A 26505-nucleotide genomic window follows, 5' to 3' on the forward strand; every position below is an offset into this window, starting at 1 on the left:
AGTTTTGACAAATCTGCTCTTGAAAAACCTGAAGCTGTGATAACTTTAGTCATGTACAAACAGTCTTTGGTGGTGAAGGAAAAGACAGCAGACAGTGTTTTCTGTAGTGGCATCAATAAATATATTTCTTTTTATTAGTGCATGAATACACACTGGAATGTGAGGATGGTCCCAGAGGTTTTGGACATAGCTGAGTATTGCACTTCCATAATCCAGGATGTGGGAGACGTGTGGATACAGTGTTCGGTACATCGTCTGGTTCACATGATGGTCGCTTCCTTCGCGCCCTGAAAAGGAAACGCCATCAGTTTAATGTGTTCACCTGAACGTTACGTGACTGAAACTGGAAGAAAGCAGCGCTGGTGGGTTCGCTCGCTGCTGTGGAGGCGACTGACGCCTGAGCTGAGCTGAACGTTGTGGTTAGCTTCGGGAGTTTCTGTGGCTCAGTTTCCTGCAGCGTTTACGTTCTGCTGGTTCACTTTGACCACGGCCGCCATCTTTAACGTGCTCATTCAGTGTTGTTGCTGTGTCGCAAACTTTCATCATGTTTCACAGCACAGGAGAACTTTCATGTGCACTAATCATGTCGAGTCATAATTCACCTTATTATTAGTAATGTATTTCGCTGGTTAGCCTGGTTAGCCTAGCTTAGCATAAAGACTGGAAGCCGGTGGAAACAGCTAGCCTGCTCCAAATGCCTCGAAAGCTCAGTAAAGGCCAGCTGTCACTCACATGCTAGCAGCCCTGTGAGGCTGCACAAGCTAAATGCATGCTAACGTTTCCGAATTAGACCAAAGCTGAGGCTGATGGGAGTGGCATTCCTTCAGCAGGTATTCAGTCATAAACTCAAGCTCTGGACGAATTAAACCTGCTGGTGGTGCTAGATGAAAAGTCAGACGATCTCCAAAATTTCACCGCAATCCATCGAGCAGCTGCACTAAAACCAACATCAGCAAGAATAAAGAAGCCAAATCTGCGCTCACTGACCGAGTCCGCCGCCAGCTGAGATGCTTCACGTCCAGAGACGTGTTGAATGTCGATCATCACTGGACGTTTCACAGCCTGCACTGGTGTCGTATTAATGAAGTGACATCTGTCAGCTGAGCTTCGCGTACGTCACCAACACCTGCACTGAATTTAAAGAAGTTCAACCGCACAAACTCTACTTTTAAACATCACTTCTCCTTTTCGTGCATCTCTTCTCGCCGTGACTGTCGGCTTCTTGGATGTTTTGAACTGAGACTGACATCTGAGGCGTAAATCAGGCGTTCGCTCCACGTGGATGGCAGCAGATGCTTTTAGGAGTTTACCTGATTTCAGCTGATTCCTGCGCTCTGAACTTCAGACATAAACAAGCGAACAGGCTCAGTGTTTACACTCCGCGACAGAAACCAAACAAGCCTGATTTATATCACGTTCAGCCACGTTGAGGGAACGAACCCACTTCCTGTTTCACATTAAAAGCCTTTCACGGGGTGCACATGTTTCCCCTCCTGAGTCGTGTCTCTTCCATCTCCACATTCTCCGCTGTCACTTGTTTACCTTGTACAGTTCGGGGAAAAGCTCCTGCACGGCGATGTCCAGCAGGACGTACGTCATCTGAGGAGACACACGATGAACGTGGCTTTTAGTTCACAGAACATGTTATATTTACTGCTGATGACTGAAGACAAGCTGAAAACATCTACAAATACACGTGTGTGTGACACGTATGTACAGCAGGACTGAGCATCAAAGACTCTGAAGAGCTGAAGGAAGTCGAACGTCAGTCATGATCTTTTTATTAGTTTATTCAGATTTTAAGAAGGATTTTTAAACTGTTATATTTGCGTAAACTTGTTGTGAACTTTTGTTAAATGTAGAAAATGATTTGAGGAAACACGTGAATACATTTTCTTTGTTTTCTTGTTACTCGGCTCGGTCTCTGTGAAGCTGTCGTCTCGTGTGTTTGGCGTCTGTTCCTCGCCTCGATGGCCGCTAAAAACACGAACGGCGTCCTCTAGAGTACTCAAGTACAAGTACCTCAAAATTGTACTTAAGTATAGTACTTGAGTACTTTGACTTTATACTGCATTTATCAGACAGCAGTTGTACTTAACTTTCCAGATTAAGATTTTCTGAGACAAAAACTGTTTCCAGCCGTTTTGTCTTGTGACTTCTTGAATACAGTGAGAGTGTTTTGTCAAAGGTGACCCTGAATTACCCAAATCTGACAACTTCAGAATAAAAGCGAGCTTCGTGAAGTCAGCATCTGTTGCTGTGTGTTGTTCTGTGCTCGTGTGCAGTCGTCTCTTTACCTGCTTGTTGAGGAGCGGCTGCTGGAAGCCGTCAAACAGGAGCCGGATGCCTTCGTATTTTGCCTCCTCACCGATGCATTTTCCCACGAAGTCTGAAGTCAAACACAGTTTAAATGTACTGAACCAACATTTAATCATTCTGCACGTCTTCCACCCCAAAAATAGAAGCGTGCAGTTTTAATCATGAGTGGGTTTGAGTGAGTTAACCGGGTTTAACTGACCTGGTTCATTTAGATACAGAAGATTAATGAGTGATTGTATGAAGGATTAATAAGACGACATTAAAGTCTCGTGAAATGTTTTACTCTTCTTTGGTTCTGGTGGTGGAGGATGAGGAGGTCGGTGCGGCTTGAACACTGACCTGGTAAATACTTCATCATCTCCTCAAACGTCTGCTTGGCTCGGGCTTGTTTGTCCTCTGCCGTTCGCTCCTCGCTGCTCTCACAGAACACGGCGTCTGTACGAACACACGATCAAATGTTGACGCAGCCGTCGACTCAAAGCGTTCGAGTTTAACGGTACGTACAGTAATCAACCCTTTCCTTCTTTTATTTGGAATATTAAAGCACGTGAGCGTAAAGAGGGAAAAGGCCATCGAGCCGTGCGGCTGCTGGGAGGCTAACAGGTGTTTTCTCCACCGGGAGGTCAGATTTAAGTTAAAAAACGCTGCACATATTGTTCATTCCTGTCTTTAAAAACACGTCTTCCTGTGTGTGCGCGCCGTTTCCCACCTCTGAGCTGTGTGATGAGCGACACCATGTGGTGCTCCTGCAGGACCTGCTCCAGTTTGGACTGCATGTACTGGTCCATGTAGGCTTCGAACGTGTTCTTCAGCACGATCCTCCCCGCCGCCAGGACGTGGTGCAGCCAGTCGGACATGTGGAACACCGTCCGCCCTGTGGGTCAAACAGAGACGGAGACGGGATGATGATGGATTAGTCTGAGCTCTTTGTACGTGGAGGGCAGCAGAGAAGGTCAGAGGGTCTGTCAGGAGAACTCAAACGAGCCCAGACGTGTCTCACTTACCGACGTACATCATGTAGTCATACATGCCGTCAACGGCGACCATTTCCATGAAGTAGTTGTGGTTGTGTTTCCTCTCCGAGCTCTCGGACAGGTTCGCGTTGTTCTTGAACAGCTCGCTGAAGAGCTGCAGGTGAGAGAGGGTCATGGGCAGAGTCATGTGATCAACATTAACCAGGACTGCACAATGCCCACCCTGGATTTACTGTTCTGGATTGACCACAAACAGATTTTCCTGTCTGCTGATTTTATCAGTTAACAGTTTCTCAACTGAACTTCAGGAGCTCTCACACATAAACACACTATGAAATGACACATAGAGGATTTTATCCACATCACTCACCTCAGTTACTGAGAGTGAACACAAACATGGCCTTTAAGAGCCTGTGTGGTGCTAATAATACTAGCTTCCTGTTGGACACACCCCCCTGTTTAATCAAACTGTCTCCATGGAGAAAAACATTGTGGTTATCGTACGAACAGACCTTCTTCTTCCTCCCAGAGGGCAGAGGAAACTCCTTTCCTCTAAAGCCTGATAAAACTGCACTTTTCCATCAGCAGATCGTTTCAGCACTAATGAGCAGCAGGAGAGAACTTTCATTCTTTTACCTTCTTGTTGTTCTCGGCAGACGGGCTGAGGATGGTCAGCTCAGGCCTGCTGGGTTTGGGTTTGGGCGACTCGCACGAGTTGAAGAAGGACTGGATGAAAGGCTCCAGGTTCTGTCCTTTCTGGAAAGGTTCACAGCGTTAAACGTCGTCAGTGTCAAGCACACACACACACACACACGCCGCAATGAAGCAGACCTGAAGCGACCAAATGAGACCATAAACTGGTCGATGCAGGTGTGGTGCAGGCAGGCAGGTGTAATGACACGTGATCCACCTCTCTGAGTGCGACACGTTCCTCTGAGGATCTGGACTGACTGGTCTTATGTTGGACAGCAGGAAAGTGCAGCATCAGTTATCGACTGCACGGCGCTGACAGAACGACGCTTTGAGGGCTGAACGTCTCGTGTCTCACGCCCTCACACAGAGGTCAGCTTTAGAACAACACCCAGGAGCCTCGCGGTTACGGATGATTTACCCTGAACTCTGGTCCTCTGATTGAAAGGAAGCCTCCATCCTCACCCCTGCTCCACCCTGCACAGCCTGTTATTACAACACACGTCGTCCACAGGGGCCCTGCTTTCTGCAACTACTCTGTTGTTTCTGGCTCACAGAGACGTCTGGTAACTCATCAGAGGGGAGGACAGCTGTGAACGCTGGACTCTAAACTGCACTTACAGCTAATAAAACACATCTTGATGAAATACAGGCTGAGGATTGGGACATCGCTCTAAAATCCCATAAAGTCTTTTTTTTATGCCGCGTGAGATGTTTGCTGGTTTCACTGAGATCAAGTCTTACAAATAAATGTCTTCAAGTTTTTTGAAAACAAGATGAGAAGATCGATAGCACACGCGTGTTTATACTTTAAATATGAAGCTACAGCGGGCAGCCTGTTAGCTTAGCTTAGCATGAACACTGGAAACTGGAGAACATGCTGCAGGTGAGGAGGCGACGGAGAAGGACTCACCTCTTTGATCAGCTTCCCCGGCACAGACTTGAAAATCTTTCCTGTAAAACAGAGACTCAGTTACCAAAATGACTGAACTGTAAACTTCAGGAGGAGGAAGAAAAGGTGACGGTGCCGAACACTCACACTACATATACTGAATAATCACCATCAGGACGTCACGCATCGTGTACAACCTTTACGTTAGGTGGATAAGCACTGCTTCAGGAAGTGTTTGGTGTGCACGTACCCAGGTTGACATCAGGCAGCATCCTGTCCAGGAACTGAGACTCCGTGCTGTACGGAGACAGGAAGTCCGCCAGCAGCTGACTGTTACTGAGCTCTGGATGCTGCAGGAGTCTCTGCATGCGCACACACACACACACACACACACACACACACGGACCTTAATACATTTACACTTTATGCACTGAACTGCTGTTTCTCCCAGAACACAAACCTAAATGACTGACCTTTGGAAATGGTACCTGTGTAACTGTTAACTTGTTTATCTGGATGTACAGAATTCAATGACGACAAAATCAGAAACACTACAATTATTTCCACTGAAGTCAAGGTTGAATACCTGTAAATATTCCTCAAATTCTTCCCTTTTTGATGCGAGAAACTCGTAATTCTTTGGTCCAATAATCCTTTTGGATGGAAGCTGTGCATCTGCAAATGTGCCTGAAAAAACACGACTCGACGTTAATATTCTACACGACTGCAGGCTGACAGTCTTTAGATCATGGAGAGGCTCAGTGATGTCAGTAAAGTGGGTTTGGTGGGGGGGGGTCAGCGTTACCATGGAACTCTGTGAGTTTGGATTCCAGCACGTAGAACTCCAGGTATCTTCTGAAGACCGACCACTTCTCAGTCTCATGACCGACTGTGAGAAGAGAAGAAGAGCGACTTGTCTGATGTACAGGCTGACGTGTGAAGAAGTTCATGCTAAGACTGACGCTGTACGTGAAAGCACGTAAACTTTGCAAACTGGGAAACTGCCGCTCACGTATGTGTTTTTTCCTTTGACATGAAAGCAGCTCAGCGCTCGTGCTTCCACTCACCCTCCTTCCTGTCGTTGCGCTCCACGTCGATGCAGAAGACGGGGATCTTCTCCCTCTTGACCTCGTCATCGTAGATGTCGATGTACGGGATGGTGATGCTCCAGGCCGACAGGTTCCTGAGGACGCCCGGCGTGCTGGCCGGCTCGGCGGGGGAGTCGTCCTCCATCACGACGGTCGCCTCCTCCACCTGCAGGGGCACAAAGAGCCGAACCGCGGGAACAAATTATGTTGTGAAAATTGAATGTAACCTCGCCTGATTCCTCAGGTTTAGCGTTTACGCACGTGGTGAAGAAGAAGAAGAAGAAGAAGAAGAAACACTCACCAAATCCTCGTCGAAGTCGTTCATGGCGCTCGGCGGCAGTATGGCTCCCTCCATGGTCGTGCTTTTGAACACGCCTTTGATTTTGCTGCCGATCCGGCTGATCCCGAACGACTCTCCTCGTTTTGACATGTTTCTGGTGGACAGACAAACACGCTGACACGTCCGTGTGTTTCTCTGCACAGAGCGTCAGTCAGGCAGCAGACGTGCAGTAAAAAGCCAGCAGCCACAGCAGCGCAGAGTTACTGATGTCCAATCAGACAGTTTGAACTTTCTAACCGTGACTAGGTGTCCGGCAAAGAGCCCGACTCATCCGACAAACTGTCACAAAACCCATAAAAGGAGCCATCTCTCCTCCACCGGCCAATGGATGCTGTCTGCTCGTACCGTGTATCAAACATGCTCTGATCCCACCAGGACACAGGACTTCCTCACAGCCCTGCAGGGTCAGCGCTGTCCTCCTCAAACATGAGGTTAAAGTCAAAGAGCAAGCGTCAGCATGCCATGTAAACACAGCACAGCCCAGCAGCGGCTCGTGATGTTAAGCTGTTAAACTCACACAGGCAGCACTGATGCACGGACGAGGTGACGTGACGCACAGAGCGGCTGACATACATCCGGTGAATACAGCGGATCTGCATGCATCCAACTGTGACGCTGTTTGTTTGCATCCAGCAGACTGAGAGGTCTGAAAACATGCCAAAGACTTACTTACCTGTTCTCCTCCAGACTGAAGCTATTTCTGGAATAAGACACACGAGCAACTCATGACAAAGAAGAAGACCTTCAATCTCTGTCGTCAGAGCTGAAATAATGTTCTTTCCAGGGAGGTGTTTCATCAGCACCGCGTCACATTTCTAACTCTCAAATCAACAGCAAACTAAATTATAAAAAACCATTCATACGACAAACCTGTTGATCCTGTTGTTCCTTGCTGGAGACTCTGCTCCCCTCAGCAGGTGTCTGAAGTACTGAACACAGAGAGGAGACACGGCCGATGTACAAATGATTTCAAATGAAGTACACACACCACCACATGGACAGTAAAGACCTCTGGTGGACGAAGTATTCAGATCCTTCAATCAAGTCAATGTGTAGAACTTCAGGATGAAGCACTGTCAGGAAACTGTACTTAAAGTATCAGTGTGGAGGTATTTTATACTACAATCATATACTTTGTAAAAATCTAAATCTGAAAGCTCACAAGTAACTGAAGTTAAAGTATACGGCAGCATTAAATTGAGAGTATATATACTACTAAAGTACCACTACCTAACACACGAGCACTGTTCAGTATTTGAGTGAATGGACTTCCACGTTTGTCTCATAAAAGCAGATGTTGCTGTTTAATATTCTGGAAACCTTGTGGGGTGACGTGCAGATGTGTGGCTGGCTGACTTCATGAGCTCTTACTTCATCGCTGTGGCAGAACATGGGGGTGAAGACTCTCTCCAGCAGAGACAAGACGTGTTCGTACGCCTCGAACAGGCAGCGCATCGTCTGCAGCTTCACCACGCCAGTGTACGGACCTTTGGCGACTGACAGAGACACAGCGTGTCAGCGTTAGAACGTTTACGCTGCAGGCAAACAGGAAAGTAGTTTGTACACAAACAGAACTGCATCCTCAACTGTTTAAAGAGTAACTCAACACCAGGCTGAGGAGCAGTGAAAGTCTGTGTCCGTTTCACCTCTGAACACGCCAACATCACTGATGGGTGTGGGTTTGATGCGGTCAGGAATGTCTGATCTCTTATGCCTGTAACCACACCCACCGGTGATGTCACAGGGTGCTCGAGTCCACCATCAGTTCACTGCAGCCAGGGGACAAACTGAACCACTGGAGGCCAGAAAAAACACAAGAAATCCAGCTGCTGTTCCCGTAAGTCCAAAGAAAAGTTCATCTACAGGCTAAATGTGTTGCTTTGTACATATAAACTCTGACACCTTAGTGTTTAAACACTGGACAAAGCCATATTGTCATCCAGTGGGTTGAAGCCTCCAGTTTGGCATCATGGCAGTCACCATCTTGGCTTTTCGGAGCCAGAAGTGACCATATGTGGAGAGCCGCAGAAGACATTTTAGGAGTAAACTGGTGGAGTGTGACCTTAATGACATTTGTTTTGTCTCGAGTGAGCAGTTAGAAAGAAAAGCTTTGCAGTCATCACTGACAGCCGATGACAACGAACGTGATGTCCTCTTACTGTTCCTTATCTCCTCCACGATGAACTTGTCAAAGCTGATCTTGTCAATGCTTTCATCCAGGCAGTAGGTCTCATAGATGTGCTGCACCTCGCCGTGGAGACGCTGCAGCTCAGAGTCACTCAGCTCCGGACTCAGGATCCTATCGTTAAACTCCTCTGGAGGAAACGACCAGAGTTTGACGTGTGTTAGCTCGGCCGTTAAGCTCTACTACAGGATGAAGTGTCTGTCTGGCGGTTGTTCTTACCCACAGCGAGGCAGAACTGCAGCACGTGCACGGCTCCTTCCTGCTTTAGGAAGTTCATGAAGCGAAAGAGGAGATCCTGCTGGTCCCTGATCTCTTTCAGCTCCAACTTCAGCACCTGCACGGCCACAGGAGGACATGAAGCAGTCTTCATTACAGGAAATGATTGAACAACACTGAATAAAGAACACAAAGATAAATGCAAGCAAGACAATACGTGAAACCGCAGTACAAAGTGAGAAATATCTCATTTTCAAGGTCTGCAGTGGTTAAGAAGTGTCAGTGCGGAACTCACAGACGGCTTCTTGTTGCTGACGTCTGCATATTTCTGCAAAAATGGAACCAGGGCAGACGGCGGCTCTGTGGCCGGTTCAGGCTGCAGGTACAGAAGATTCAAATAAGCACAGTCAGCTCAGCTTTGTAAGCTGTGGAGAAACAGTGTTTTGTTATGTACAGAACGATATGTAATGGGATCAGTGTTCCTGTTTTCACTTACTGGAGTGTCATCGACAAATATGAGCACCATGAGGTTCACAGTATCCTGAAAAACAGAGACAACATGACCAAATCAATTCAAGCTTGTAGGTTTTACAGTATTCAAACAGCACAGAGTGACCTGCTCATTCAGAACTGAGGCTTCTTCACGCCGTCAGATAAACACTAAGCCCGCTCTACTCACAGGGTCGGCCATGAAGTCCATGGTTGGTAACATGACAGATCCAGCCATCACCTCCCGCAGCAGCAGAGAGAGAGACCTGAACAAAGACGACACGCTTACAGCTTCCGACATGATCGTTCGGTTTGTCAACAGCTCTGACACTCTTAGACACGAACAGTCAGCGTCCTCCTCTGGACGGAGCGACTGCAGCAGTGATCAGCGTTTGATGTCCTCCACTCAGTCTGACGCTCTGCAGGCTGGTTTCGTCTGCCTACCTGCAGTCCGTCGCTTTGGGCGGCATGACGTAGGGGAACAGGATCTCAGTCAGCTTCCTCAGGTAGAGCAGCTCGTCCCTTCGACTGCGCAGCGCGATGTGAAGGTCGGCGCCATATTCGTCCAGAGCTGCCTGCTGTAAACTCTCCACACTCTTCACTGCACACAAACACACACAGCAGCATCAGTGCTATTACACGCTGAACCAGAGCAACGCTTCCAAACTTCGACCACAGTTTAACCAGCATGTTCCACCGCGACCAAAGCAAGGATCAGCTCAAGCACAGAGGGTCACAACACGTTCTCACAGGCTAATCTTTGACATACAACACAGCTCGGATCACCAGCGGTGTCTGTGGTGGCATGTGGCCCAGTTCTGCTTCTAGTTTTGGGACATGAAACTTTCACTCTCTCCATATTTTATTTTTATGAAACTGGTTTTACAGCAGGCAGCAGCTGCCAGCATCGTTTTTCAACTCAAAGAATGATCCACATAAATGACTGAGAAAATAAATCAATTCAAATTAGCCACTTCTTAAAATGTAAAGTCAGCAATTTCCAGTTCAGACCACAATGATAACTTCTGTTAATGCGTGAAGACGCTCACCTTTTTCATGAGCTTTTGCAATAATTTCAATATGCTTCATTGCAGCCTTCATCACTTTGTCTGCGAACACAGCTGGAACATCAACCTGCGAACCAAAAAACAAGACAAAAAAAACTTTTTATATCTCAGATCAAGAAGTGAGATCACGCATAAATTTCCTTTTTGCATTTTGAATATATCCAAATTAAGACTGCATGCTTGAGCCATCTGCTTCTTCTTCATCCGCTGTGGCTTTACTGACGCAGGGAATATCAACTTCAGGCAAACAATCAAATACACTTCAGCGAAACACTGAGGAGCACAAAGACCAAACAGTCTGCTCATAATGCAACAACCTGCATCTGACTGTCTTTGTAAATGAGCCTTTGAAAGGAACGAAGGAACAGCAGGTAAAATCTGAGGAGCTGCAACAATCAGTCAATTAATCAGAGACTCTTCTGAGAAATGAGTCATTTTCCAGATGTAAAAGATAAAAATCTGCTGGTTCCGAGCTGAATCTTCCTTCACAGTATTTACAGTTTCACTCTCCTCCTCCGTGTTTTCTCGTCACTTTCTTTGTAGGAGCCATTTTTGTGTTTTGTTGTAAAGAACTACAAAGCGTTGCTTTTTGACGTCATCGTCTCATTAAGGAAAGTGGGCTCAGGTGCTGAAGGACGCCGAGCAGAAAGAGGTTTCAACCGACACCCGCGTGAGTTTAACGCGTTTAATCCTCGTTCTTTGTTTGACGTGTCATTGTTTACACGAACGCACACATTCACTCGTTCATTCATTCATTCATTCACTCGACCTGCTGCAAACCAACCCGGACCTTCAACCAACAATTCATCCCCTGTAAGTAACCCAAGAAAACGTCTGAAAGCGCATTCGAGCGCGTGAGACTGTGCCTGGCGTCCTGTTTAAAGGCCAACACACAAAAAAAAAGTTAAAACTGCTCTGAAGCTGACGGCACGTCACTAAAAAGGACTCGTTGACTGTTTGCTTAGTGGAGTAAAGGTGGTCTGCACGGAGAAACTGATGCACGTGTAACGGACTTGTTTGACGTGATAATTAACTTGAGTTCACCGTATTGCTCCGTGATGAACTTGTTCTACTGTCTGTGCTGTCAAATGAGGCGCCGATGTGAACGTCCTGTGAAGCCCACAGCTGCTGTGTGTGCATAGTGACGTCTGGAAGAAAAGCGTTAAAACAAAAAACAAAAAACAAAAAATTAAAAAAAAAAAACAAAAAAAAGTGACAGAAATTATGACTACGTTTACCTGCAGTCAAAAACCCTTTCATAACCGGAATATCAGCAATAATCCGGTTGCGCACGGTCACGTAAACACCTTGAATAATTTAAAAACCCGAATATGACCCCTGGGTTCCTCCTTTTCTAACCCGAATATTTGGTCATGTATACGCCTGTCGGAATATCCCCATCAAACGGAACATTAATTTGTGTTCTGCGCATGTTCTATTCGCAAGGAATCTTGGTCTTTGGAGTGCAGGAAGTCCTTGTTGAAAACATGGCGAAACGGAGGACGCCACACTTTCGGAGCGAGGAGGAAGTCAGCTCGTAGGTGTGGTGAAAGACATGAATATCGTGTCTTCTGTGGACGGTAGAAAGTACCGGGACAGCGAGATGGACAAGGTGAGCGAAGAGTTACCAAGCTGAAATGACGTGCATTGCGCCATGACGTTCTCCGTGCGTCGACACGTTGTTCGTGCGTCGCTGTTTTGATCGGGATATCCCAATTGATTATAATTACCATGGATACAGGAAAAACCCTGTTTGCTCACGCATGTAAACAGGTTATTCCGAATGTTTCAGAAACCGGAATATTGACCGTAACCCGAATACTGACTGCATGTCGGTCAAGCATGACGACGTTGTTGATGTTGACTCAAAGGAGCTTGAGGAAAATAGTGAAAGCAAGCCAGAGCTCCAAAAGAGAGTGCCCCCCCCCCCCCCCCCCCAAAAAAAAAGGCCTTGAAGCTAAAATTGAGCAACTGATAAAAACAAGAATTGCCAAACTAAAGCAGATGACAACAAAAAGAAATCAAACTGAGTCACTCATGGTGGAATACGATCACCTCGAGACCTTTCAACAGGTGTATGACTCTTTTAAGGAACTTTGTGAAGACTTCGGCAAAATTCAAGTCTCTGTTTACGAAATGCTTCCAGAAGATGAAAGGGAACAAGATCACACGAAATGGTATTTACCAAAAATTGCTCAGTTCCACGAATTCAAAAATACATTAAAGCAGTGGATGAAAGATGCAGCAGCACTCGCACATGATCAGCCATTAGCAGAAAAAACAGAAGAGAGTATTTCTGTCGTGTCTGTTGGGACGGTGAGCGAGGTTCATCAGAGCAGTGTGAGAAGCAAATCATCTACAGCCTCATCATCCAGATGTAAGGCCGAAGCTGAAAGAGCTGAAGGTCTTAAGAAGAAACTTGCTCTTGATAAGGGAGAAGCTGAGATGATGCGTCGGAGTGCACAAATAAAGGCTAAAAGAGAAATATTAACCCCTGAAACTCAACTTGCCGCTGCAGGTACAAAAATCAAAGTATATGATGAGAGGGATGGAAGGAGCAGTGTGTATTCAAAGAAAAAGGAGAAACTTAAAGCTGCTCTTCTTCTTGGACAGTTCATCACACTGTCACACCTCCCAAACCTACTTAACCCTACATGAGATGATTCACCAGGAAAACAATCTGCACATACAGTGATCAATAATGAGAACAGTTACAGTCGTAAAAACCTTCCTGGTGCTGCTTTATTTTGGCTGAGGAGTGTTTAAGCGTCACCTTCTGAGCCCGGCGGACGAGCACTGATGCGAAGAAGCGAAAGGTCATCCTCACTTCATCCACACAGGCTTCATCATCTGTGATGTCCCTGAAACCCAGAGGGGGGAGTTTATAGTAACAACTCGAAAATGCCTTTTTAACCCTTCAAGACCACATCATCATCATCATCATCATCATCATCATCATCATACAGAGGCAAAGTCCTCGCTTTCATCTGGACTTTAAGACAATAAAAGCACGTTGTTCTTACCTGTACCAGGGGTACACAAAGTTCTCAAGGACGAGCTCGAACACCTACGAGACAGAGACAGTGAGAAGAGGTCAGAAATAAGTCGGCCTGTAAGATGAACTGAAGACTTTTACATACATTAAGAGTTTAATTCCAATTTTAAAGACATTAAAATGGAAGCTTGTCAGTAAATGTCAGAGGAAAGTCAGATAAAACTTGCAGTATATTTTTCTCAACACTTTGTCAATCTAACATCCACACTTCTTACAATAACCAATAAGACATTATGGATTAAACCATAAACATGCATCCACCCCCTGAGGCACCTCTGCTATTGAAGCGTCCACTTTTGAATGAACCTTCAGGTCCAACCATGGCTGATAGTTTTCGAGGAGCAGCGTCGGCCTGCAGAGGATAAAACATTTGATCAGCGTGTGCTTCCTGAACGCACCTCGGCCCATCGCACTTGAAAGCGACACAGATCACCAGCGTGAAAACTCACTCCAGCTCTGTGAAAGGCGTCAATGGCTGACGAGTGTTTTTTTGTCAAAGAACTCTACAGTGGAGTTTTGCTGCAGTGGTGATATTAGATTTTTTAATCAATGTGTCTTTGTAGTGACGTCCAAGAGACCTCTGATGACCCTGTGATTCATGGGTACTTTATTTTTCTTTTGATGCCGTGCTATGGGTCTTTGGGTCGGCAGAGGTTAATGCTGTGTGTCACTCAGACGTTATTGATGACATTAAACTAACACTGCTGAAGAATATCCACTAGATGGCACACTGATGTAACGTGTCTGTTCGCTGTTTCTCCGCTCAGACATGCTGTGAACATACCGGTGTCGTTTGCACTTGACCTTCCCGCACACGGCACAGCTGTGGCCCAGAGGAAACAACTCCTGCTCCTGCCGCTGCTGGAAGAAAAACAGAGTAACCCGTTCCCTTAATCTCACATAATCTCACATTATAAACTGTGTCCAGCTATTTTCTGAATATAGCGAACAAACTGCTCCACACAGTGAATCGATATCAAACAGGCTGTCAGACGTATGACTCACTTTGTTCCTTGGCTTTATAGCAAAGAACATGTTTGGAAGGAGGGTCTCTGGTCCAAGGGAGCAATAGAAAGTGATGACACCAGCCAGGAATGACCAGAAGACCATCAGGATATGGATATACCTGCAGGGAGATTATTTTACACGTTTATGGAGATGAACTAAAAACAACTGTTCAGTTTGAAGGAATCACTGTTTAATCTGGAGCTCCCCCTTGTGTTCACTGCACGTGCACTGCAACTGTAGCATTTGGGATTTTTAGATGGTTATATCTTACATAAAGTTGTAGGTTTTATTGTGCGACACGTAGCATCCTGCATTGCTCTTTAAAAGATGAAAACACAGAGCACAGTATCAGCAGCACTGCACATACACAGACGTTAGTGAAATCCAATAAACAGTAATCACAATATTTCTAGGTGGGCAGAGAAAGCTGCAGATTTGGGAGCACACATGCTTCAGTGCTGCCATTAATTGACCTCACCACAGTCGGTTAATCAGGTTTCTGGAGGCCTGATTGAACACGCAGCCCGCAGATTAAACCGCGCTGCCCTGATAAGACTACAGCAGGTCAGACATCACATGACCCGCCCAGTGATCAGAGATAATCTGACACCCTCCAGCCCAGTGAACACGCTTTCCCCTCAGTTTACCTACAGTCTGTGGGGTTTACCTGTTGAGCAGCACAGTCAGCAACAGCATAGACAGCAGCAGAAAGCAAAAGAGCGGATACTGACGTCCGGCTTCTCTCAGGACGTCAACCTTCAGTCCCCGCTTCAGATACGTTACGACACCCGCCATCCTTTCGAAGGACCTGTTGATATACAGAGTAAACGTTTCCTTTCACATGTTAACACGATAAAGGGATGCTTCGGGCTGTTTTAACGACTTATATCGGACAAAAGTGAGGTTAAGCATGTACATTTTAAGAGTAAACTACGAGGGAGATAGCTAGCCCAGGCTAGCTGCGCTAGCTAACGTTAACGTTCGTTTTTTTTTCAGTTAGCAGCGACAATACTTACGTTATCGGAGCACTTCTTCATATAAGAAAACACATCTTATTCACAAGCGGAGACGTCGGCTGTTGGCCAGACTAGTCCCGAATTCAAGTAACTTTGGTCAGTTTCTGAAGTTTCTGCGTCGTTTTTCCATGTTTTAAAGTCCAGAGCGACTTCCTTGACAGATGGAATGTTTTCTAATCCGACCAGGGTTGCCAGATCCGTCAAAAAGACACGAGCGAAGGCGACCCGTTACAGGCCGGACGACGCTTGTGGAGAAAACCACGACCTCTGTTCTTTGAAACACAGTTTAATGGGATTATATGGCAGACAGTGATGACACTAATCAAACTAATCACTCATGCAAATTATCTTTGTCTTTTGAAAAGAAAATGTGAATGGATTCACTTGTATTTCGATCTTAAAATTTTTCATTGATTAACTATAATTACAGGAAATTTAAAGCATCATGGATTTTAAGATTTTTCTGAAACCTAAAATATTTTATTACTTTATTTAAAGGTTACACACGGGGAGACGTCTATACAGTTATGGATGTTATACAGACAAAATGTGCACTTAATTATTCACTTTAAGTATAGAGTTGCAACTATTTTTAGGATCCGTTAATCTGAAGATTATTTCCTCCATTATTCACGTTTCTGGAAAATGTCAGAAAATACCTGGGAAGAACAAACTATTTCCTGAATTGATAAAATCATCTCAGAGACATACGCACCAAACGTGTCTTTTACTAAACGGACATGGCAACCCACAATCCAAACAACGCCGCTTCCGCTTGGACAATCAATGTTTTTCTGTTAATGTACTGACATTAATGATTGGAAAAACCATGAAATGTTCATCCAGGAACTCATTTACTATTAAAAATCTATATTTTAGTTTTTTTATTTTAACGCAGTTCATTAAAGTTTGTGAATAAACTGGTTTCTCTCCACGTTAAAGGGACAGTTCTTAGTCTGAGATTAAACGACAGGCCCATAATTTAAAGGGCTGTAAAATAATCACACGTTGCTTGCCTGTGCACATTAAACTCCTGTACTAATACATTTGACTGAATTTAGCTGCTTGCAGAACAGTGAAAAGTACACTCGTGAACATCTTCATGAACTCAAAAATATCTATTTATACTGTACCGTGTTGTTTAAAATAGAAACCATATATTCATGATATGGAGTTCCACATATCTATACATATCTACAAGCAATAAAAGTGGCTATATAACAAAATACACAACCCCAGATCAAAGTCAATAACTTTATTAGAAAAATAGGTTTAACTCACCTCACTGTACAGTATAAAACAATTCATTTGCAAGAATGCAAACACACTTGTTAGCAAAAACAACAACAAAAAAACAACATTCTTGACCCTTAAAATTGGTGATCCAACAGAGTCAATACTAGTATGAAAAAAAAAAAAGTCATCAGGCTCTTTCTGGCAAACCTGGTAAAAAGAGAAAAGAAGCTGCACAATCCTTTCTGAACTGGAAGAACGCTAAACACGAGTCAGGTTCAAGACATTTGGCGGCAAACGCCACAAAAAGGCAACAAGATTACTGTCAACTAATGTTTGAAAGAGCTTAAAGGAGAAATCCAACCTCTGACACTGATTCACCATTACCTGTGCACACCTGTGGCGTACAATGCATTTAGGGTTACTCTCAATGACGTAAACTGCTTTATTCCTACAATTCCCAGGATGCCTTTCTGTATAGTCGGGAAATATAAATATTGCTGTCGTGTTCTTAAAATAGAAACAGTCCCACAGACGTAATGCGTCGTGTGAGTGCATAAATTGATGTTTGTGCAACAGATTTCCTCCCTGTGCCTGCTGTGCATTGGTGCACACAGAGTTCAAAAAGTGCTCCATGCACACCAAAACATGATTGGTACCTCGCATCATTCAAAGGGCAAGCCTGACATTTTATATCTTTTTCTTATTAACACTACCGCCCCCCCCCCCCCCCCCCAAAAAAAAACAACCCAAATATTCACCTAACAAGTACTGTGCGTATCAAAGCCTGATACATCTCCTTCCTCTGAGCCATAGAGCTCCAAAAAACACACCACCGAGCCTCGCTGTTGCACTGACATGTCCCCTCATTACCAAGGACACGCACACTGTAGTGCATTTTCACTCCACCCCACACACACCGTACCACAGAGACGTCAGAAGCCACTGACATCTGTGGGACAATAACATCTCTAACAGCTCTGTCAGAGTATTATAACATCGCACACCGCCCAAAAATGCAAGGTACATCACCAAAGCCTTTCGTTTCGCCAAAATACATCAGGATGGATTTGCTCCTTTAAATTCTTAACACTTTGACTTCCAGTATAATGTGTACAATGATGAATTAACACAAGTTTTACTCTATAATTTGTCACAACCACAAATCTGGCATGATAATCAGTCTACAGCGACATAAAAGGTGAAATATATAATCATGCTTTTGCGATGAAAACCTTTTCCATGCCATGTTTAGTTCGATTCCTTAACTTCTCAGGACACAGAAATAAATAAATTTTTATTCCAGTCCTGCTCAGAGAGCCTAAATAAAAGGCAGCTTCATGGGATGTCAGTGGTCATTCGCGTCATGAAGAAACACAGATGGGTGTGCAAAGCAGACAGCCTGAGACACGACTTTGCAAACATCCTCACACTGATGGCCACAAACAGAAACAAAAAATAAGACAGTTTTCCCATCGTGGAAGACAAAGTATGATGGTTTCCAGGCAGTTAAGATTTTACACAGAAAAATAACAGTTATAACACAACAGCTGTCTGTAAACTACATAATCACTCAATTCATGTATCAAGACAGCAAAGCTTGTTGAGGCTCATTTCAGGAGGACCAGCTAACGTCTGTAGCCTACGTCAAGTCTCAGGTGAGAACTAATATTCATCAAGTGCTGCTGTTGTTGCCTGTGCATATCTCTGAGGTGGAGGGGTGAGAGCTGGGGAAGGGGTTTGAACCCTGCCTCGGTTTCCTCGAGTACAAAATCGGGCAGAGCAGGCGAGTCCTCGAAACTGAGGTAGTTAACGGACCCTTGGTGGCTTAGGTTCTTAACAGAACAACTCTCCTGGAATGCCCAACCTTCAATACCAGATGATCAAACCTCAAAGCTATCTGTGATAATCATAGATTATCATGTCTAGTCCACCATAAAGATGTAGTTTAAGAGCTCAAAGAAACAAAAAGAAAAAAAAAATAGCATCAAGTTCCACTAAACCACTCCAAACAAAAAAAGTGCAAAGACTTTTCCAGAAGGATGTCCATCATGAACTCCTACTCAGTAAGTCTCAAATGGCATATTTGGGGCTGGGGGCTTATAAACTTAAAACTCTTAAAAAAAAAAAAAAAAAAAGAAGAAGAAAGAAAAAAACTTAAAATCAAGTTTTGCTCTTCTGATTATCTTCAAACATGGCAGTTTTCAGGAGATCTGCTCCTTAAAAAGGCTGGAATGCCATTGGACCACTGAGTCAGTTGACCTTACCATTCCATCCACTGGTAGCCTGCAGTGTGTAACGCCAAACACTGGTCAGTCTTCATAGCGACACATCAGGACCGGCCTCGACCCCTTTTCCCTGCTAGTCAGGTAACAAAAGGAAGCAATTAGAGAATGGAAAACAGGATCATGTTACATCTACACACACATCTACTGTTCTGTGTCCCTCGCGCTCACACACTCGCACTCAGTTTAACTGCAGAGGGAGAAACTGTGTGACGAGTAAAACATGAATTTGCATACGTAAGACAAAGCACTCTCACAGACTCGCACGCCCTGGTTTAACATGCACATGTCAATGCCTTAAAGGAGGACGACAAGCAGAGAATCGGCCCGCTCCGGACCACAAAACGTAAAAAGTTCGAGGTGCGGCAGGTGAAACGTGGACACGCTCAGACAGGCAGAGAGGGGGAGGAGGGGCGGGGGGGTTAAGAGCAGCCATTGTGTCTAGGAAAGCAAAGGGAACAAAAACACTACAAGCGGGTCATGCATGGCAGTTATCTCCCACATTGGCACAATATCAAACCTCCAGATAAACATGCAAGATTAGTATCCAGGCCTTCAACGGCCAGGTAGATCCTTCTGGGACAAGGAAAAGCTTCACTTTCAAATTAATAAATCAAATTGTGCTTTTATTCCCCCCACGAGTAACAAAAGGTACTTGTATGACAGAATTGTAGGGGGTGGAGTTTAGTCTAAATGCTGCATCGACAGTGAATTTAGGACACCAATTTGTGACACATTTATGTTTTTGGACATGAGAGGAACTCATAAGGATGAAGTATGTCACTACATATACAGAGCACTTGAGAGATGCCGACTATAGGTGATTTGGAATTTGATGGCATGCAAGGTGACACTGTAGCATGTGGCCAACATTGGCAAACCTTTAGTCCATTTTCTTCCACAAGGAGCCTTAAATTTGAAGGCAATTTGAAGAGAGAATTTGCCGAAACATGAATTTGCAACACAATTTGAAGTTTTGTACACGTGTGCGTGTATGTTTATTAAAGCAGACAAACAGCAAAGAATACAAGCCAAAATGTAAAGCCAAAAAATAGGACTACGATGGTCCTTTTTTTTTTTCTTTTCAATAACAAGACACGCATTACTTTGTGACAATACAAATTGTATTTTCATTTGTTTTAAATACAGGTTTAGGAGACATATGCTTTGTTGCTGTTAGCTACGTAAAACATGAAAACCAGAATTTCTAAAAACATACATAAAGCTATAGCCAAATAGACAGCTCGAGCACATATTTGCATCTAAAAATTTTTTTTTTTCAAACTTTGTTATGGAAAATCTTTTTAACGACCATCTTTAAAAAAAAGGAAAAAAGGAAAAAAGAAAAAGAAAAAAGAAAACCAGTTCGCCAGAAACAGGTGGGAGTGTGACTACTGTTTGAGTCCAAGCGGATTATTAAAATATGTACAAAAAGATATCTTGCCAGATGTCACCAATTTTGAGGAAAAAAACGCAGGCAACCGTATGGGATTGAGGGCCAATCAGATCAAGTCTCTAAATAAAAAGACAAAAACAAAAACAATAAACACGGATTTTGTTATCAAAGCCCTACTGGTTTACTTCCACTGTTGCCCAAAAGAATCCTGATAAAATTCCTGGTTGTCGGATTTGTAACCGGAATAGTTACCAGAATGATCACCACCTTGGAGCGGTTGCTGAGCAATGGGTTGAGAGCCCCAGTTCTGATTATTGGTCTGGCGACGCTTGGAATCTGGCTGGTTGTACCCATCAGCTTTGCGCTTTCCTCCTACATTTCCACCGCGGCCACCCCGAGCACCACGTACCCCTCCTCGCCCTCTCGGCTGCACGCCTCCTCTTGCGCCCCGCCCGCCGCGGCCTGGTCCGGGTCCGCCACGCTGGGAGAAGTTGGCCCTGCCCCTGGGTGCCCCGGCGCCACCGCGTCCTCTGGCCGGAGAGGATCCACCCCGGGAGCCTCTGTTGCCGCCCCGGCCTCGTCCCGGAGCCTGGAAGTCGTCATACCCGTAGTACGGGTCCTCGTAGCCTCCGCGGTAGCTGTGATAGTCATAGCCATAGTAGTCATAGTAGTCATCATAACCGTAGTAGTCGGGGGGGTACGCATAGCCGCCCCGGTTGCCACCTCTGCCCCGGCCTCTGACAGGAGGAGGCATGTGGGGAGGGGGAGGGTAGTAGTAATAGTCATCATACCTGAGGAGTGTGAAAGATTTCAAGGAGCATAAACAAGAGACAAGATGATGAGCACAATTTCAGAGGATACCATCCTGAAAATCTCACAATCAGAGGACCCGCTGAGATGTTTCTTACATTTGGGTTTTGGCTGCTTGTCTCTGGGCTTTGCGCTCCTTCCGTTTCTGATCGGGTGGTTTGGCAAAAACAATCTCAATCGGCTCTCCCTCAAGCTCCTTCCCATTCATTTCTTCCAATGCCTGAGAAAAGCAGGACGTCGGACACGTTTCTTCACATTTTTGCTAATGTCTTACGGTTCAACAATCGCAGTATTTAGGTTCAAGCCGAGAAAGTGCCGTCCCGGGTAACTACTCGATGAAAACAGTACAGACGAGTTAGCTTCTGCTAGAATTCATGGCTTAAAAACATGGAAAAAAAACCCTGCAAAACAGGCTGAGAGAAAATACCTTTACTGCACCATCCCTCTCTTCAAAGTGAATGAAAGCGTAGTCTTTGAGCTTCTTAACTCGCTCCAGTTTTCCAAACTCACTAAACGACTTCTCCAGGATCTCCTCTGTGACGCCGTTGGCAAGATTTCTCACAAATAAAACCTTCACCTGCAAAATGGACAGAGACACAGATTAGAGACATGAAAAGCATTTTAGGATGATACGCAGTTCATTTTCAAGCTAAAGGCCCATAAAGCCTGTTATCATTATTCCATAAGACGATTTTGGTACCATTTACGCCATTAACACTGTCTGCCAAGTAGTAGAAAGTGACATTTCAAGACCCTTTTCCTCAATATTTGGTATTTTCCACGACTGCTGGTGCTCACCTTGGCCATAACCTCTGGGTCAGGATCTTCAATGGGATCGGCCCACTCTACTGTCACCACATTGCCCCAAACCTTGACCTTTCCGCTCATTAGCCGGCGGCGAGCCTGAGCAGCAGTTTTATGGTCTTCGTACTCCAGGAAACAGAAGCCTCGGTTCTTCTTTTTGTCATCGGGCTGATGGTACAATATGACATCACTGAGACCCTCTGTGAGCAGACAGAAATAAGATTTTCTCAGACTGAGCAATCAAGTTTAAGTGCTTCAGATTGGATTGAATAGAATAACTGGCAAACCAAATTTCACACCTGCAGCAGCAGACTTCTTTACCTGTGACTTTAGCAAACTCTTCGACAATCTGCTCCTTTGTTTTACTCTTGGGAATGGAACCAACAAATAGCCTGTTGTTGGCAACAGATATACACACCCCAATGTGCTTTCCAGGGCGAATCTCATGATTATTACACTGGAAAAGAACATGTAAACAATATACTGTGAATTATGATGACAGATGACAACAGGTCAACCACATCCAACTTTCTGCTAAGAACATTTCACAGAAAGTTGAAAACTTTACCTAAAGGAGGGGAATTTTTCATCTACATGTGAAATAAGTAATTTTTCTCTCGTTTACAATTAAGCTGCAAGCTCCTGGGCTATTATTTGTGGAGTATTCAGGTAATTTTGCACACACAATTTAACTGGATGTTGTTCAAAAACTACCATCCTGACTCAATTCAGTGCATTTATGGCAAACTTACCAGCTTCACTGCCCCCTGGGCTGCTTCTTTAGTGCAGAAGGTGACAAAGGCATAGCCCCTGTTCAGGCCACTCAGTGGGTCCATCATTAGCCTGAGGTCCCAGATAGGCCCAGCATTCTCAAAGAGAGGAACCAGCTCATCTTCAAACAAGTCACGAGGAATCTTCCCAACAAAAATCTACCAGAACATAAGGAACATTTAGAAAGATACTTCCCCTTTACAGACCAGACAACCCCTGCTGCTATTAAACTGGGAAAACTGCCAATAAAAATCCAGTCAATAGCCACTTTATGAGAACTGCATTGATAAGGATGTGATCCATGTGAGTTTTCACTCTTACAACAATGACAACAACTACAACCGCAGGTGTTTCTGACTAAACTTTCTACTGACACACAAGCTAGTGTGGCTTCTTTGTAGGGTTCAACCACTAACAATTTACAAGTTGACAGAGTCATTAATTTGTGAGCAAGTTCAGATGGATAAAGAAATCCAACTAACCCTTCCTTTCATGCAAACTGTTTGTATAATAGACGTTAAGTGTGAAGTGACTTGTTCAAACTTGGCTCTGAACATCTGCGGTAATATGCAAAATATCAGGCAGTCTGTATTGCTTAATCTTGCAGAGTCTTAAAGCTAAGAGTGAAAAAACTGTATCACTATGAGAGCTCAGTGAGCAATTAGATGCAGTTAAAGAAAAAACTAATTCAGTTCCCACCGCCGACTGACAGCAGTGATTTACTCTTCAAACAACATAACAAAGTGTACCTCTGTTCCAACATTGGGTTGGGCACCTGCGTACACTGACTCAGGTGGGGGCCCGCCATACTTTCGCTGGCCTGTTGTTACATCAAGTGTGTAGTTGGTTCTGTCCAGGAGTTCTTTGATTTTAGCCTCATCTGGTCCTTTAGTGGAATCTGAAACTTTCGTCCCTTGTTTCTCTCTCTGCCTGTAAGTCTTCATTACCCCACACAGAAAGGCACTTTTGTTCTGGAATGAAGAAAAACTGTTCAAACTTCGATATTTACCTATTATAGGGGAAAAACAGCACGTAGTATTTGTAAGCCACAAATGTTGTCCTGAAGCAACATATTAACCAACAACTCTGTTTTCCAGGTGATTGAACTTACTTGCACGTGTGACAGATCACTCTCTTTGAACTGGACCAGCACTTGCAGGGCTCCCTCCTCATTGAATTCTTTCAAAGCTTCAATAGCCCTTTCGTCTAGGTCACTATGTGCTACGAGGCCTGGTGACAAAATATTGCAAATATGGTGTTCAAAGAAGAATCATCTGAGCATGTTTGCACTCAGAAACCAAGGGTGTATGACTCATGCGGCCATGAAGCAGTTGCACAATAGAGGCTTCATAATAAACGATCTGTACCGGAGGAAAATGATAGCTGAAGACACAAAACTTAAATTCTGTATAAGTTTCATTTTTCTGTATGCTAATGTTTTACAGTCCCATACAGTGCACAGCTTCAACACAATCAATCAGACCTGCAGCAGAAAACTGGTACAACAGACACTGTCAAAAACAATAACAAAGGGCACTGTGACTCAAACTGAAACAAATGCTGTCAAAACTAGATTTAAAAGACATCAAGATTCTCTAAAACACTTCAACCACAAGTGGTGCAATTGACAGTCCGGATAACACCTTTGAGGCTCCTTCAGCTCCCTTTCAAAGAGTACAATTCACCTGCTGCAGCCAGACAGCTGCTCTATTGTTTCTATGCGTGCCACAGTGCCAGCTGGCTTCAATCTACTTTCCTTAAACCTTTTATGGCGACATCCTTCTACCCATTCAGTTCAGCCTCGACACATAACAGCAGGACAACACTCAGACTGAGACCTACAGCAACATATCCATGTAAAACAGAGGCAGCACCTTTATCTCATGATTTAATCCAAATAGACGTGAATGCTGGGCATCGATCAGGGAAGAAGACACATGGCAAAACAAGCAGTTAGACAAATCCTACTTAACTTGTGAACTAACTACCCCTCTGTCATCCTGCTGCCCAAATGATTAGTTTAACAACCTTCAACGACGGCTTCAATTTCAGTTATTAGCTGATTATATTACAGGGGAATCATCAATGAGTGAATGATATTTCATTTCCCTGGTCACCATTGTTTTCAGTGATCAATGTTAAAGCGCAACTCTGTTGATAGCCTATCTTCAAACTGTCAACAAATCCCATGAAAGGCAGCAATTTGTTCTGCTGCTCAGTACTTTCAGTCTTGCGAACCCTGTCTGAAGCAGCCCCAAACCCATTGGTTTCTACCAGAGACATGAATCTTTAATAACAGATCACAAATGTTCTACTAAAATAGGAGGATGAATGATTTCCAGAACAGCTGTGCACTTAAGTATTTCACAGTTAATGTTCACACAAGAATTGCTTGCGTGTTAGGTTTTACTTTCAGTTTTGGATAAATACACATTTGGAGTTCCAGTGAATATTTCTGGCAGCAGGACAGTGTGTGTGGGCTTGACTCAAAACAAAATACAGTCTCTGTTTGTGGTAATGAAGGAACATGTCAGACAGAGCTACAGCGTGGCTCACTGATATGTTTTTGGTCAACAATAAAGCTGTACGGCACAGAGGGATAAGATGCATGCGACTTCAGATACATACTTGTATGTACGTGGGATAAACTCACAGCTGTTCTGATCTTTTCATGGGATTTGTTTACAATAACAAACACAGAATACTGCCACACTTATCTGAAGAAAGGAGAAAGACTTTTGGCATTTGCCATATCCCATATCTCTCACATGTCCTGTTTCACAACAGTGTGGTGCTGCCTGACATCTGTATGAACATGCTTTTCTCAAAGCAGGCATGTACAAGAGACAATGTCAGAACTTATGCTTACCTGCTACGTAAAGTTCATCTAGCTTCTCAGCAACTTTCTGAGGTAAACCAGCTTCCAGTAAAGCTGGAAAATGTTCTGAGTGGGTCACCGCTGCGGTAGTGTCCATTGGTTCCTCCGTACCGTTCCCGTTAACATGATCTGTGGCCATGTCTCCAGACATCTGTGTGCATAAGATTATAGAAGAATTAAACGACTGCGGTCACAAGAGAAACTGGGCCAACAAATTAGGTGTGCAGTTTGGCGCCATCGTTCAAGACTAAGCACCGCTGGCAAACTAATGCTTTCGGAGAGGCTGCACTGGTAGCACTAGTTACGAAACTGAGACAACATTTGGACCATGTTTGTCCAACTTTAACGTCTCATCACTTACTCATAACTTCATCGAAAAGGGCGGACACCGCTCAGACTGACCTATCAAAACACAATATAATAAATTCATGAGGTCCAGCTAAATGCAGCTCACTTCCAAACATTCACCACGCCTCTGAAGCTAATGATAACTAGCATCGCTGGCTCGTGCACATCACAGGCCCCAGCCTTCGCCGCGCGTGTGGAGGTCCAACCTCAGTGAGGCTAACATTAAAAAATGAATCTCGCAGCAAAAACCTTTAGTGCATTTGCTGTTTCTCTAAATTACGAACACCTTTGCCATGCATACAACATCTGTTTAACCGGCCGTCAATCAAAGCGGGCCCATTTTTCAAAATGCCGGCTAGCCATGTAAACGAGCTGCTCTGTAATATTAGCCAACACTGGCCGGTCGTGCAACGCATCCAACATCACTGTGCATAAAGCACTAAGTCAGCATAACCTGTTCCTGTAGTTTATCGGTCAGTTCAGTTTACACATACCATGCGTGTTTAAACTTGGGTGCACGATGTTGATCCGCCGTGTTGAAGGTGCTTCTAATAAAGGAAAATATTGACGCCGGTGCTTTTCTGCTTGGTTTCTTTACTCCCGGTGAAACAAAATGGCGGCTACGTAACGTCGCGAGCTCT

General features: G+C 44.5%; 2 protein-coding genes across 9 annotated transcripts; both read right to left on the bottom strand.

Annotated features, from left to right (window-relative positions):
* Nucleotides 1-101: 101 nt before the first annotated feature.
* On the bottom strand, nucleotides 102-15519 carry LOC143336072 (sorting nexin-14-like). Of its 4 annotated transcripts, none has more exons than XM_076755938.1 (30): nucleotides 15340-15519; nucleotides 14991-15131; nucleotides 14321-14441; nucleotides 14100-14176; nucleotides 13589-13667; nucleotides 13284-13327; nucleotides 13034-13121; nucleotides 10243-10327; nucleotides 9638-9794; nucleotides 9384-9459; nucleotides 9201-9245; nucleotides 9000-9080; nucleotides 8708-8822; nucleotides 8463-8618; nucleotides 7675-7799; nucleotides 7174-7232; nucleotides 6977-7003; nucleotides 6265-6397; nucleotides 5943-6129; nucleotides 5681-5764; nucleotides 5462-5562; nucleotides 5126-5237; nucleotides 4897-4937; nucleotides 3930-4049; nucleotides 3324-3447; nucleotides 3029-3193; nucleotides 2659-2754; nucleotides 2298-2389; nucleotides 1543-1599; nucleotides 102-287 (listed from the first exon to the last, which is right to left on the bottom strand). In XM_076755938.1, exons 2-30 carry the CDS (start codon nucleotides 15116-15118, stop codon nucleotides 261-263), a joined length of 2802 nt encoding a protein of 933 aa, XP_076612053.1. In that variant the 5' UTR covers nucleotides 15119-15131; nucleotides 15340-15519; the 3' UTR covers nucleotides 102-260. The 4 variants fall into 4 exon arrangements, with proteins under 4 accessions (XP_076612053.1, XP_076612054.1, XP_076612055.1 ...); XM_076755939.1 differs by having other exon boundaries at nucleotides 14100-14173; nucleotides 15340-15498; XM_076755940.1 differs by lacking the exon at nucleotides 6977-7003.
* A 1060-nt stretch (nucleotides 15520-16579) lies between these two features.
* LOC143336080 (heterogeneous nuclear ribonucleoprotein Q-like) lies at nucleotides 16580-26482 on the bottom strand. Of its 5 annotated transcripts, none has more exons than XM_076755958.1 (11): nucleotides 26359-26476; nucleotides 25508-25667; nucleotides 23750-23868; nucleotides 23388-23609; nucleotides 22620-22796; nucleotides 22189-22324; nucleotides 21862-22067; nucleotides 21491-21640; nucleotides 21162-21283; nucleotides 20663-21044; nucleotides 16580-18930 (listed from the first exon to the last, which is right to left on the bottom strand). In XM_076755958.1, the coding sequence occupies exons 1-11, from the start codon at nucleotides 26359-26361 to the stop codon at nucleotides 18892-18894; spliced, it is 1716 nt and encodes a 571-aa protein (XP_076612073.1). In that variant the 5' UTR covers nucleotides 26362-26476; the 3' UTR covers nucleotides 16580-18891. The 5 variants fall into 5 exon arrangements, with proteins under 5 accessions (XP_076612073.1, XP_076612072.1, XP_076612071.1 ...); XM_076755957.1 differs by having other exon boundaries at nucleotides 16580-18933; XM_076755956.1 differs by having other exon boundaries at nucleotides 20506-21044.
* Nucleotides 26483-26505: the final 23 nt, after the last annotated feature.

This window comes from Chaetodon auriga, chromosome 18 (assembly GCF_051107435.1).
Source record: "Chaetodon auriga isolate fChaAug3 chromosome 18, fChaAug3.hap1, whole genome shotgun sequence".
Taxonomy (NCBI): domain Eukaryota; kingdom Metazoa; phylum Chordata; class Actinopteri; order Chaetodontiformes; family Chaetodontidae; genus Chaetodon; species Chaetodon auriga.